We start from the raw sequence: 14,384 nt of genomic DNA on the forward strand, positions 1-14,384 counted from the left end.
CAGAAAATGTTGGACATGTAACAGACACTGATTCAAGTTTGAACATTTCACAAAATGCAGATAAAATGATCCAGTCCACTGGCAAACTGAAGGCCGACAAAAACAGTAATTTTTCACCATCCGAATGCTCTCCGACAGGAAATCATGAGCACATCTACGGCCAAGCAAACGATAATGTCTGCGCTCCAGCAGACGACCTGAAGCCAGTTTCTAATGGTGAACCCAGACACCCAGGAACACGACAACGCTCACCCATTCCGACAATCTCGGGATCCCTGAATGAGAAACATCCCATGAATAACCTGATCAACAATGGAAGAAAGTTTGTCAGCATCATTCAGATCACTCCGTCGGAGTCTTTGGCACTGAATTCGGACACACAGTGCTCAGACAACGATTCTGGAGCAACAGGAGCAGACAGCGACGGACGCAAAGGCGAGAAGAACCACTCAGCTGAAACGAAGATAACCGAAACCGCGGATGTCGATGTAGACGAAAGTGAACCGAGACTTCCTGGACGCACGAAGGTCAAGGTCAAAGTCGATGACGACAACTTTGATAAGAGGATGAACGGGAGTTCAAAGGTCAAGGACGCACGTCATGTCTCCATGACTCTTGATGTTCAGGACACGGTTGATTCAGGTACGGTATCGATACATTTCTTGATTATTATTTTTGTATCAAGATCGGATGAACTGTACTAGTTTTTGGTGGAAAAGGTTCCCTTTTACCCTAGTTTAAGTGAAAGGCCTTGCGTATACGAGAGTTAAAAAATGAGACAAGCTTAAACTTCTTTTGCATATATAAACACATATGCTAATCAAGACTAATATGACAGGATGTTTTTCTTTTGTGTCAGTCAACAAGAAACATAAATTGTGTGTACGTTACCAAACACCTCTCCTGCATCAAAAGGCGTAATCATAACAAAAGGAAACCTAACATGTTACTTTAAAAAGAAAATCAGAACAAATAGAAAACACACGGTATTGTTTTCAACTGTTAAGAAAAACCCACAGACAGTAGTGCAGTGATATTTTCAAAACAGATTTAAACAAATGTACATCAGAGAAGCAAGCAGACAGTGTTGAAAAGACAGACGCCGAGGAGATGTTCCCGACGCTGAAGAGCTGCGTGACGTGCACGGTGTTCTGGTTGCACGTGCTGTGGCAGTGCTGCAACGTACTGCGTCTTGTCGCCTTCTTCGGCCTCCTCAACCGTAAGCTGTCCGACATGTTCCCCGGCAACAAAGACAAAGGTAACTATGGTGAAAATAAATGAATCAATGAATGAACGCATAAATCAATAAACCAACCAATCAATCAACCAACAAACCAATCAATCAATAGATCAACCAATCAATCAATAAATCAATCAATCAATCAACCAACAAACCAATCAATCAATAGATCAACCAATCAATCAATAAATCAATAAATCAATCAACCAACAAACCAATCAATCAATAGATCAACCAATCAATCAATAAATCAATCAATCAATCAACCAACAAACCAATCAATCATTAGATCAACCAAATGTCCACCAAAATACTCGTGTGACTTGGAATAATAGGCCGTGAAAGGTGGATGCAGCGCCTATAGGCTGTTGATCTACTGGCCGATGTGAATGCGTGATATATTGTGTAAAAAATTTCATCTCACACGGCATACGCGCTTTGAACTTCGGATAAGGCGCTATATAAATACCCGTTATTATTATTATTATTATTATTATTATAATCAATCAATCAACCAAAAAAACAATCAATCAATAGATCAACCAATCAATCAATCAATCAATCAACCAACCAATCGATCAATCAATCAATCAATAAATCAATCAATCAATCAGTGGATGAAAATAAACACAAAGTACAATTAAAAACAAACAAACAAATGAACAAAAGAAACCATCAAGAACCAAATAAGAAATATACTGTTTAATCTTTTCTTGTATTTTGATCGAGCAATATTTGAAATATTTCTTTGCAGCATGGGCACCCCACGGGTTCTGTTTGTTCAAGTCCATTTGTTTTTAATTATTTCGTAATAAAAATTAAACATTCCAATAATCAACTTTTTGTTTTTTTGATCCTGTAGTTTTTGAAAAAAATTCTTTGCAGCATGGGCGTCCCACTGGTTCTGTTTGATCATGCGAATTGTTTCTTAACACAGATTTTGAAATGGTCGTGTTGTTTCAGTAAGTTTCTTCACCAACGTTCAGGCCTACTGCATGCTGGCGATAATGGCTGTGTGCTGGATATCTGGGGCTCTCTATGACTGGCAGACATCCATGTTTAAAGGTAAACAAACGACAGGGACAAATAGGATAAGATCAGATAAGATAAGATAAGATATGATATCATATGATGTCACACGCTTAACGCGTTCTTTCTTTGCCACTACTAAAGCAAACGTGTGCAAGATTGTATGTTACACGCTTTGGAGCATGTGCAAGAACGGATTCAAACTCGAAATCGTCCCTCCAAAAGCCCCAAAATGCACACACGACTTTTATTTCTCCTGCTGTTATCGTTTCTTCTCTTTACAAATTCTTCAACGCTGAGAATACTGAAAACGGCATCCCAGACGACAGTACTGTTTCCATACGCGAATTTAGCTGCCCTTGGAAAGTGGCTCGCTCAGGAGGCCTGTTAGTCTGAAACTAGAAGGACAGAGTTCTGAACATAGATGACAAAGACCCCGAAAAGAACAAACATTTCGCGGATGCAGACACAGAAAGACGTCATGAAGAATGCGATGCTTCAAAAGATACAGACTGTGACGATGATTGTGACGTGATTCACATATATTGAGACGTCATTCATAGTTGTTCGGTCACTTCCGTCAAAAGGTAGATCTCTCCACAATGGCTGCTCCTGTGTTTAGGTTTGTCAAGTTTGAGTACGCAAAACGTGTTTGTTCTCTCCTCTGTTGAAGCTGTGAGACATACATGCTATTCCGACTTTGTCGTGTGACAGAGTTTTCTTTTACACTCGATTAGCTGATGTCTAACTCAGTCTCACGGCTTCGTTAGACAATCAACGTAATCTCGTGTGGAAGAAAACGTCTGTCATACGACCAAGTCTGAATAGCAGGTAATATATCATATCATATCATATCATATGATGAGATGAGGTGAGATGAGGTGAGCTAAGGTGAGCTGAGCTGAGGTGAGTTGAGATGAGATGAGATGAGATAATTCTTTGTTAACAACGTAGAGGCATAAGCAAACAGCTGCTGAGAGAGAGAGAGAGAGAGAGAGAGAGAGAGAGAGAGAGAGAGAGAGAGAGAGAGAGAGAGAGAGAGAGAGAGAGAGCTTCATAAGAAATAAAATAATAATAATAATAATGGACATTTATTAATCGCCGTTTCTCACAAGAGCTCACGGCGATTTACATATTAATTTCTGCCGTGTGAGATGGAATTTTTTACACAATATATCACGCATTCACATCGGCCAGCAAACCTCAAGCCTATTAGGGCGAGCATTCACATTTCACGGCCTTTATTCCAAGTCACACGGGTATTAGGTATAAGATTGGAATATAAGCAAAAGATAAGCAAACGTCAGGTGTTGTTACATGTGCTTTGTTTTGGACTTATATTGGGTTTAGGTTATGTGACAGATTTAACTCTTCTTGTACATGCACTTGCTTTTCATATCATTTTCTTTGTCATTTCTACCAGAACCGTTTTGCTCTGAAAAAAAATGAAAAAAAGACAAAATATAGCGAAAGAAATTTTTTGTTTGTTTCGATGTAGGACGAAGTAGCAGATTCCAGCGACTTATTTTGCCTGGTGCCTTGCCATTGGCCATGACCTCCCTGGTGGGCGTGGCTATCACCGTTCTGTGGTTGATTGAGAGCGAGGTGGCGCTCTACGTCATGTTTACTCTCCTCGTTTTCTACAACGCTTTTATCTTTGGCGTCTGCATCAGCTTTCTTCTCAGAGTGTACGTTTTACTTTGGTTTTTTGTGGTAAAAGAGCAGTATTTTCCAATAATGATTTACTTTAAAATGCTTATGTTTTTTGTGTGTTTTAATAGTTTTTTTTCCTCAGAGTGTTTGTTATTTGTGGGTCTTGTTGTAAAAAATGCAGTATGTTAGCAGTTATGAAATACGTTACCTCTGGCGAGAGAGGAAATTAAACAGGAGTAAGGTTGTTTAAAAAAATGTTTGCAGCAAATTAAAAAAAATCTATTGTTCAGTATAACATATTTGTTTAAGTAAGTAAGGAAGGAAACCGAATTAGCTTCCATATTTCTTCCAGAGTTCAGCAAAAGAGGGAAGGACACATATTGTAAGTCCTTTAATATACACCAAGTCCTGTTGACCCTAACGTGACTTTAGACGTCCACATTAAAGGCACAGTAAGCCTCCCGTAAACCATCACAGAGCTCCCCGAGCGTCTACATACAGTACAAGCATACTTCCATTTGAACGCTCACCGAACGGGAACATCCTGGCTGCTTTCTGTCGAGCGTGAGAAATTTTCAAAGAATTTATTTTCGTGGACTTAGCCTATAACAACAATGGCGCCTCGTTTTGGTGCTGGACGGCTGTTATGAATATTCAACTTACCGGAAATCACGCCCGGACAGTAAGCCTCCCGTAAACCATCACAGATACTGTCAGGCTTTTACACACAGTACAAACACCCTTCCATTTGAACGCTCACCAAACGGGAACATCCTAGGTGCCTTACGTAAAGAGCGAGCAATTTTTAAAGAATTAATTTTGCAGATTGTCAAAAATGAGTTACTTCCCTTCGGGTCTCATTCAGAAAAGCCCGGAAGCAGGGTCACGCAAGGGTCGTAGCAGACGACAGTTTATCAGTACATATCGCCGTTCCTCTCAACAGTCAAAAGCCATCGCAAGAGTTCTTGTGAACCACAGCCGTTTGTTTCGTGCATAAAAACGTGCTATTGTAGATAACCTCACATCGAGTGCATTCAAATGACTAACTGACGACTACATTGTGAAAAAGGGAAACTGGATCACACGGATTCACGATGGCTCACGCAAAAATAAATTCTTTGAAAATTGTTCGCTCTTTACGGAGGGCACCTAGGATGTTCTCAATCGGTGAGTGTTTAAATGAAAGGGTGTTTGTACTGTGTGTAAAAGCCTGACCGTATCTGTGATGGTTTACGGGAGGCTTACTGTGCCTTTAAACAATTCGAGAGGACGTAACAGTCCAGAACTCTCACTTGTGAAACGCGTGCACCAACAAATCATCTCCCCTTGCGAATCATTTGCAAACAAAAGTTACAAAGTAACAAACCAATCAGCGACCAACACGACTATCACGTGTTTTTTCTGACCTACTTTACAGCTTCCCGCCGCGCTATTTCGGCATCCTGAACGGCGTGCTGTCCATCGTGGTGGGTGCCTTCTGCTTCGCGCAATATGGCGTCTTCCGCTGGCACGAAGCCTACCAACAGGGACCACTGCATGTAGGCGTTTATTTCTCTCTCTCTCTCTCTCTCTCTCTCTCTCTCTCTCTCTCTCTCTCTCTCTCTCTCTCTCTCTCTCTCTCTCTCTCTCTCTGTCTATTTGTCTGTCTGTCTGTCTGTCTGTCTCTCTCTCTCTCCCTCTCTCTGTCTGTCTGTCTGTCTCTCGCTCTCTCTCTGTCTCTCTCTCCTTCTCTCTCTCTGTATCTCTCTCTCTCTTTGTCTGTCTCTCTGTGTCTCTATCTCTCTTTGTCTGTCTGTCTCTCTCTGTCTGTCTCTGTCTCTCTGTCTCTCTCTCCGGTGCTGTCTGTTACAGATTATTGACTCTTTGTCTTTGTACGTTGATGTCAGCTTTTGCTGGTTGGAGATGTTAGATAGTCACTGACGCAGTCACTTGCTGCTGTTTGGATATAAGAACGGGAAGAAGTTTGTCGCACAACCCACTGTCGCAGTTTGTCGCATAATTCACCTGTAGTGTCGAAGAAAAATGCCTCAAATTCCCAGCCCGTTATATTTATGTTTGCATTGATATTACTTTTTGTCATCATTTTCACGAGTTTTCATTCACAAACACCTGGTAAATAATCTCATGTTCCCCATGCAATAACTCGAGGTGGTGAATGGGTTTGAGCTTTCAGGTTGAAACGTGGATTGTCAAAGTAAAAGCCAATCAGGCTGATTGTTTGATGTGTGGAACCATCGTGGCTTTGGATTTGTGTTTCCGAGGACAACTATTGTAAGCATTCACTCTCAAAGACCCAATCAATGTTGATAATTACCGCGGCAACTCATGGTCAATTTGCAACTTATCTCTGTAATCGCAAAATCCACAACGAAAACTCATAAACACTTAAAAGAAAAGAAATATGCTCAACACTTACTGAATTCACAGGTATGATCGCAGCTCTGTACATTTTCAGACTGGAAGAAAAGCGTCAACAAGCTACGTTTGACGTCACATACAAGTTTGACGTGTTGTCTCATGCTACTGTGACGATGCTTTGTGGCCCGGAGTTGGATTCTAAAAATTCGTCTCCCTGTGGGTTATTGTGCATTTTGTTGCACAACCAAAATGATGACAAAAACGATGTTTGGTAGCTTGTTGTCAGACCAGCACTTTGTTGTTGGTCCTCGGGGAGCATATCGCCTTTTGTCTCATATTTATCAACCGCGGCCTTCGGCCTTGGTCGATAAAGATGAAACAAAAGACGATATGGTCCCCTTGGACCAACAAAAAAGCTGGTCTGTCAACAAGCCATCAAACATCTTATAATGTCCGTCTACCTGCTGTAATGTATTTATGTCCCTCAAGCTAATGTTATGTGTTTATGTCTAAACTTATGTCCGTCTAGCTGTTGTTATTTTGTTTATGTCCGTCTAGCTGCTGTCATGTGTTTATGTTTGTCTAGCTGCTGTTATTTGTGCATGGCCGTCAGGCTATGTTATTTATGTGTGTTATCTATCTTATGTGTTATGTCCGTCTAGCTGATACCATGTGTTTATGTCTGTCTAGCTGATACCATGTGTTTATGTCCGTCTAGCTGATACCATGTGTTTATGTCCGTCTAGCTGATACCATGTGTTTATGTCCGTCTAGCCGTTGTTCTGTATTCCTGTGTCTCCGCGTCTGACTACTTGCATGTACAAAGATTAGACAGCTTGTTGGACAAAGTTTCTTTCTCTTCCTCTTTCAGTCTTCTGTATAATGCTTGCGTGCACAATGTGTCCGTTTGGCGTGTTACATAATGTGCAAATGACAGACTAAAGCTAACTGGGCGTGGAACATGTTACCCTTCCCCGACCACGCCCCACCCCCCCCCCCCCCCGTCGCGAAAAAAAAATCAGTGAACAAATTAGATTTTTTTTTAAAATCGCCTTCAATGACCGAACAGCGTTAGTAATAATGGAATGTCTTTTAATGCAAGCTTTTCTACTTTTAACCCGCGATTCCCATTCATAGCCTTTTAGTTTTTTTCATTTCTAATCATATCTGATACGTTTTCTTGTGTGTGCAGGCTGATGTCTTCATGTTGGTTCTTGTGGTTTTAAGCCTTGTACACCCGCTCTACATCTTCACCAAAGGCACCTGCTGTGACGTCAAACCTACAGATCAATAACTGACACAATACATTTATCGCCACGAAAACTAAATATTATATCATCATCAAAGGCATATGCAGTGACGTCAAAGCTGTGACGTCAGACCAATGATTTGCCTTACATGACGGTCATAAAAACGTTACAACATCATCATCACAGGCACATGCTGTGACGTCAAACTTGTGATGTCCGACCGATGAGTTGTCTTATATCGTCATGAAAATCCAATGTCGTCATCAAGGCATGTGCTGACGTCAAACCTGCCAACCAATGACCGCATTGTTATCGCCACGAAGAATCTACAGTGTACCGACTTCATGTTCAATTGTGTTGCTAAACGTGCACACGAGTGTGTGAAGAAATACCACAGGAAGAGAGGGGTGTTATCGTCCTCCCCATAGCCGTCTTGTGACAATTACCGGTATATGCATAGTCATTATTGTGCTTTAACGCAAATACGAATGGATCTAGACAAACTAACAAAGTCCCGCAGTGGGGCACTGCGGTTATGAAATTAAAGGCCCCTCCTGTTTTTGGAACCGCAGGAGCTTTCTAGTTTGCTGTTAGGTAGATTTTTGGTTCCTCTTTCCTGTCATGCTCTCTTTTTTTTCATGAATTCTTTTCTTTTTTCTGCCTTCTTGCTCATTCACCTGTATTTTTTCCAAAAATCTCTTCTCTTGCCGCTTGTCTCGCGATTCATGTATAGTTTAATCTGTTAGTGTTCTGATGTAAGTCCAGCAGTAGATAGGTTAAGCCTATTTTAACATACTGGAAACTGGTAATCTTCCAGTAGGTATTAATTTAGTTTTACTAAAGCCTGCTGGGACACAAGTAATGGGTTAGTGCATTTGTAAACAGGAATCGCTTGACAAGTGGCCCCCTTCATCCCCCCTTCCTCGTCCTGATATGGCTCTGCGTAGTCGGCTGGACGTTAAGCAACAAATAAACAAACAAACAAACAAACTAACAAAGAATGATGAGTCGGATGTTGCATCATTTAGCAACTTGCACTATATTCACTTGTCCTGTGACATAACAAACAGCCCCCTGTACGACCCCCCAAAAAACAAACAACAACAACAAGAAAACATCAACAACAACAACAAACAAGTCGCGTAAGGCGAAATTACTACATTTAGTCAAGCTGTGGAACTCGCAGAATGAAACTGAACGCACTGCATTTTTTCACAATGACCGTAGTCCGCCGCTTGTGCAAAACAGAGTGAAACTGACGAGCCTGTTCAGCGCGGTAGGTGTTTCGCTGTGCTGCATAGCACGCTTTTCTGTACCTCTCTTCGTTTTAACTTTCTGAGCGTGTTTTTAATCCAAACATATCATATCTATATGTTTTTGGAATCAGGGACCGACAAGGAATAAGATGAAATTGTTTTTAAATCGATTTCGGAAATTTAATTTTGATCATAATTTTTATATTTTTAATTTTCAGAGCTTGTTTTTAATCCAAATATAACATATTTATATGTTTTTGGAATCAGAAAATGATGTAGAATAAGATGAACGTAAATTAGGATCGTTTTATATAAAAAAGAATTATTACAATTTTCAGATTTTGAATGACCAAAGTCATTAATTAAATTTTAAGCCACCAAGCTGAAATGCAATACCAAAGTCCGGCCTTTGTCGAAGATTGCTTTACAAAAATTTCAATCAACACCCTCGAAAAATGAGGGTGTGACAGTGCCGCCTCAACTTTTACAAAAGCCGGATATGACGTCATCAAAAGTATTTATCGAAAAAAATGAAAAAAACGTCCGGGGATATCATTCCCAGGAACTCTCATGTCAAATTTCATAAAGATCGCTCCAGTAGTTTGATCTGAATCGCTCTACACACACACACACACGCACAGACAGACAGACACACACACATACACCCCGACCCTCGTCTCGATTCCCCCTCTATGTTAAAACATTTAGTCAAAACTTGACTAAATGTAAAACACCCACACACACAAATACTCACACACACACCACAACAAAGGCCACACAAAAAAACAACCCAAAAAACCAAAACAAACCCCAAGCTAACAAACAAACACATTCTTCAACAGCAGTACGTAACACAAAAAGAACTTACCGTTCCTCGATACCCAGCCTACTGCAAAGGAAATGACACTCTGTAAAGTGTACCGCAGGTTGAATACCCATTTTGTAAATTCTGCAGTCCTACTGTTCTGTCTCTGTCGTCTTGTGCTTTGTACATAATACGTGGCCGATCTTCATTACTTTTAACTTTACAACGCATCTCATTATTTTGTCGTTGGCCGAAAGGATCCACAACAGTTGGCATGCAAATCCCTCCAATGTGTGTATCACAATTGCTTAGAGATGTTCGCGGCTGTACATTTTGCTGGTCTTATTTTTTTATAGCTTATTTTTAGCAATAAAGTAACCCACCGAAATGTATCATTTTTTTGGATATAGCTCGAACAGAATGGTGCTGTGTGTGTGTGTGTGTGTGTGTGTGTGTGTGTGTGTGTGTGTGTATGTGTGTGTGTGTGTGTGTGTCTGTGTCTGTGTGCGCGTGCGCGCGTGAGTGTGTGTGTGTGTGTGTGTGTGTGTGTGTGTGTGTGTGTGTGTGTGTGTGTGTGTGTGTGTGTGTGTGTGTGTGTACTCGAAAGATAAAGTATACATTCTTTCAGTTCATTTCAATCCTGTTCAATACTGGCAGTCGGCCACTAACTTGTCAGGTGCGAACGACCGACATAATAACACATTATTCTAGCAATTGTACTTGATTTTTACATTTAGTCAAGTTTTGACTAAATATTTTAACGTAGAGGGGGGAATCGAGACGAGGGTGTGGTGTATGTGTGTGTGTGTGTGTGTGTCTGTCTGTCTGTCTGTCTGTCTGTCTGTGCGTGTGTGTGTGTAGAGCGATTCAGACCAAACTACTGGACCGATCTTTATGAAATTTGACATGAGAGTTCCTGGGAATGATATCCCCGGACATTTTTTTCTTTTTTTCGATAAATTCTTTTGATGACGTCATATCCGGCCTTTTGTAAAAGTTGAGGCGGCACTGTCACACCCTCATTTTTCAATCAAATTGATTGAAATTTTGGCAAAGCAATCTTCGACGAAGGCCGGACTTTGGTATTGCATTTCAGCTTGGAGGCTGAAAAATTAATTAATGACTTTGGTCATTAAAAATCTGAAAATTGTAATTAAAATTATATTTTTATAAAACGATCCAAAATTACTTTCCTCTTATTCTTCATCATTTTCTGATTCCAAAAACATATAAATATGTTATATTCGGATTAAAAACAAGCTCTGAAAATTAAAAATATAAAAATTATGATTAAAATAAAATTTTCGAAATCGATTTAAAAACAATTTCATCTTGTTGCTTGTTGGTTCCTCATTCCAAAAACATATAGATATGATATGTTTGGATTAAAACACGCTCAGAAAGTTAAAACGAAGAGAGGTACAGAAAAGCGTGCTATGCAGCACAGCGCAACTACTACCCCGCTCTTCTTGTCCATTTCACTGCCTTTGCCACGAGCGTTTCACTGCCTTTGCCACGAGCGGTGGACTGACGATGCTACGAGTATGCGGTCTTGCTGAAAAATTGCATTGCGTTCAGTTTCATTCTGTGAGTTCGACAGCTTGACTAAATGTTGTATTTTCGCGACTTGTTTTTATTTTTTTTTAATATTTTTTTCATGGTTGTATTTCTTTTTGGTACATATATGACATGACAACAACATCAGACATCAACATCTTGATATTTGTTTGGTTTTCTTGCATAGTTTTCGTCTAAGGGGAATTTTCTTGCCAAGAAACTGTCTTCCATCTTAGATGACAGCGTCATTATTTTGTCTGATGAACATAACTTTCCCGAGATAGTAGACAAAAGTAAAATGCTGATATCGATTTATTCTTTAAAGTCCTGGACACTCCTCTTGTGTTATTTTGCCTTTTATTGTGTTTTTCCAAAAGTTTAAAACTCATACAGTCGAACCTGACTATAACGACCACCCAAGGTGCCGATCAAAGGTAGTCTTTATAGATAGTATTCGCTATAGAAATGTGAATTATACAGAAGAAAAAAACACCCACCCTCATTGGGGATCTTTTAAGGCGGTCGTAATAGGCAGGTGGTCCGGTCGTTATCGAGAGGTGGTCGTTAGAACAGGTTTGACTGGTTAAAGTATCTTAGAATTGACACAAATGCACAATAACTTTGCACCCTCGTCCAGTTCCACAACTAAAATTGAAAAAATGGCTGAATGAATGAATGATTGAATCAATCAATTAACAACCAATCAATCCATCAATGGATGGGTAGATGAATGCGTACATGAATGCATGCATGGATTGATGAATTAACGAACAGACCAACGATCAAACGAATGAATGATTAAACGAACGAACGAATAAATGAATGAACGAAAGAACGAACGAACGAACGAACGAACGAACGAACGAACGAACGAAGTAAAGAACAGAGGAAGGAACGAAAACACGAACAAACAAACGAATGAATGAATGATTAATGAATGAAAATGGATTTTGGTTTTTGTACAGGCACCAAAGTACAATATTTTTGGAAGAAGGAAGAGAGACCAGAACAAGAACGCACGAAAAACATACATGTTAAATAATCCACAACGCGAATTGTGGCAGGGCAAACAATGACTGAAAAAGAAATAAAACATTAGGCCCAGGCGTTTTTAAATTGTTTTTAGTTGTCAGACCAAAATTAAATTGGTACCTGAGCTTTGGCTGAAGTCACGTTTAAGCGACATGCCAATTCATTTCAAAGTGTTTCCATAGAAACCACAACTAAACAGACAGCCGGAATTAGAAAAAAAACACAACTAGTATCACGTTTCTGTCTGAACATGATTAATTTATTAGTTGATGGTTTCTATGGCATCCTCGTATGGTTTACATACAATGTGCAAGCTTCGTCGTGAAAACTCTGGTATGTTTGCGTGCGTGCATGAGAGTGAGAGAGAGAGAGATAGAGATAGAGAGAGAGAGACAGAGAGAGAGAGAGAGAGAGACGAACGGACAGACAGACACACAGACAGACAGACAGACAGACAGACTGACAGAGAGAGCGTGAGAGAAAGTGTGTGTGTGTGTGTTTGTATGTGTGTGTGTGTGTGTGTGTGTGTGTGTGTGTGTGTGTGTATGTGTGTGTGTGTGAGAGAGAGAGAAAGAGAGAGACAGAGAGAGAGAGAGAGAGAGAAAGAGAAAGAGAGAGACAGAGGCAGAGACACAGAGAGAGACAGAGAGACAGACAGACAGACAGATAGACAGATAGACAGACAGACAGACAGATAGACAGCCAGCCAGCCAGCCAGACAGTCAGACAGACAGATAGACAGACAGAGAGAGAAAGAGACACACAGAGTGACAGAGAAAGAGACAGTGGCATGCAGAGATAGAGAGAGGGGGGGGGGGGGGGGGGGAAGTCAGACGGAAATTTTGTATTAGTTTAGATTTTAATGAGCTGCTGCGGGCAGTCATTCCAAAGACTTGAATATGATTCTTCATGACAAAAAAGTCAGACATATTAATTCCAGCGGTCATCAGCATCGGCTTCGCGCATTTCGTTCACATATAAAAGAGCAGAGACGGAGGAGCGTACAATCTCCAGAAAAAGAGAAGAGCTTGTGAAACCACACCGGCTTTGAACCAACTTCTGGTATCCACAGATCCAGCCCACCGAGAGCGATTGCTGTTTGTTGTCGCGCTCTTTTCAGGGAACTTGGTGTTTATTGATAAAGGGATTTTGTGTAAGTATGTTTATTATTTGTTTCAAATATTTGTTGTGTGAATGTTTGTGTCATTAGCTGCTCGGCTTTCTTATTGCAGACTTCTTTGTTTTTAGTTCATTTAAGAAATGATGCGTTATGAACGGATTTGTTTTTCTATTGTCGACGCTTCACAAATGGACTTGACAGAGGAGTATATATAGTATATATAATTTGTTTATGAACATAAATCCAGGAATTCGCGAGGACAAACTTGTGCTTGGACAATCTGGGTGTAGATTTCTATTGCCGGACACTGGCCAGCAGTATCAGAAAAGAAATGTGGGCTATTTTCAACAAAATCCGCTGTGTGCCATCTGCGCAAATCTAACACTTCTAAAAGCGTGAACTTGACTCGGGTGCTTTTAACATGTGATTAGATTTATGATTATACCTAAAGTGAAAACTCCCAGTAAAATAACAAACAAAAAACCGTTCATATGTTTCTCTTCTATCCTTAGCGGATTATGACTTTATTCAATTATTCTGCAGGAAAACAGAAATGCTGGAGAAAAACTGTTTGTTTCTGCAGCATTTCTGCATAATGTCATCTTTCGCGAGAGCAACGTTTTTTTCTGCAGTTTTACTGCAGTAAAATTGAAATCAAGAATGCTGCAGTAAAACGGTGATGTTGTTTTACTGGAGAAAAACTTGTTTACACTTTTTCTTCAGCATTTTGGCATTATTCAGTTATTCTGCAGAAAAACAGAAATGCTGGAGAAAAACTGTCTTTTCTGCAGCATTTCTGCATAATGTCATCGTTCGCCGAAGCAACGGGTTTTTCTGGAGCAAAACATTTTACTGCAGTAAAATTGAAATCAAGAATGCTGCAGTAAAACGGTGCTGTTGTTTTACTGCAGAAAACCTGTTTACACTTTTTCTGCAGAAAAGAACGGTTTTTCTCCAGCATTTGTCTTTTCTGCAGAATAACTGAATAAAGTCATAATCCGCTAAGGATACTCTTCTGCCTCACAAGACAAGACAAGACAAGACAAGACAAGACAAGACAAGACAAGACAACGCAATGCAATAC

The 14,384-nt window shown here is 40.2% G+C and overlaps 1 protein-coding gene across 3 annotated transcripts in view; it reads left to right on the plus strand.

Moving 5' to 3' along the window:
* The window catches only part of LOC138981767 (uncharacterized), a 21,715-nt gene extending 11,732 nt beyond the window's left edge, over positions 1-9,983 (plus strand). For 2 of the 3 annotated variants that reach the window (XM_070354842.1, XM_070354841.1), the window contains 6 exons: positions 1-642; positions 1,049-1,258; positions 2,204-2,305; positions 3,768-3,957; positions 5,340-5,460; positions 7,473-9,983. The exon at positions 1-642 is cut by the window's left edge and continues 574 nt beyond it. In XM_070354842.1, the coding sequence (XP_070210943.1) occupies positions 1-642; positions 1,049-1,258; positions 2,204-2,305; positions 3,768-3,957; positions 5,340-5,460; positions 7,473-7,574 (1,367 nt within the window). In that variant the 3' untranslated portion in view covers positions 7,575-9,983. The remainder of the gene's footprint in view (positions 643-1,048; positions 1,259-2,203; positions 2,306-3,767; positions 3,958-5,339; positions 5,461-7,472) is intronic. The other variant, XM_070354843.1, reaches the window with a different exon arrangement.
* Positions 9,984-14,384: the final 4,401 nt, after the last annotated feature.

This window comes from Littorina saxatilis, linkage group LG12 (assembly GCF_037325665.1).
Source record: "Littorina saxatilis isolate snail1 linkage group LG12, US_GU_Lsax_2.0, whole genome shotgun sequence".
Lineage (NCBI taxonomy): Eukaryota > Metazoa > Mollusca > Gastropoda > Littorinimorpha > Littorinidae > Littorina > Littorina saxatilis.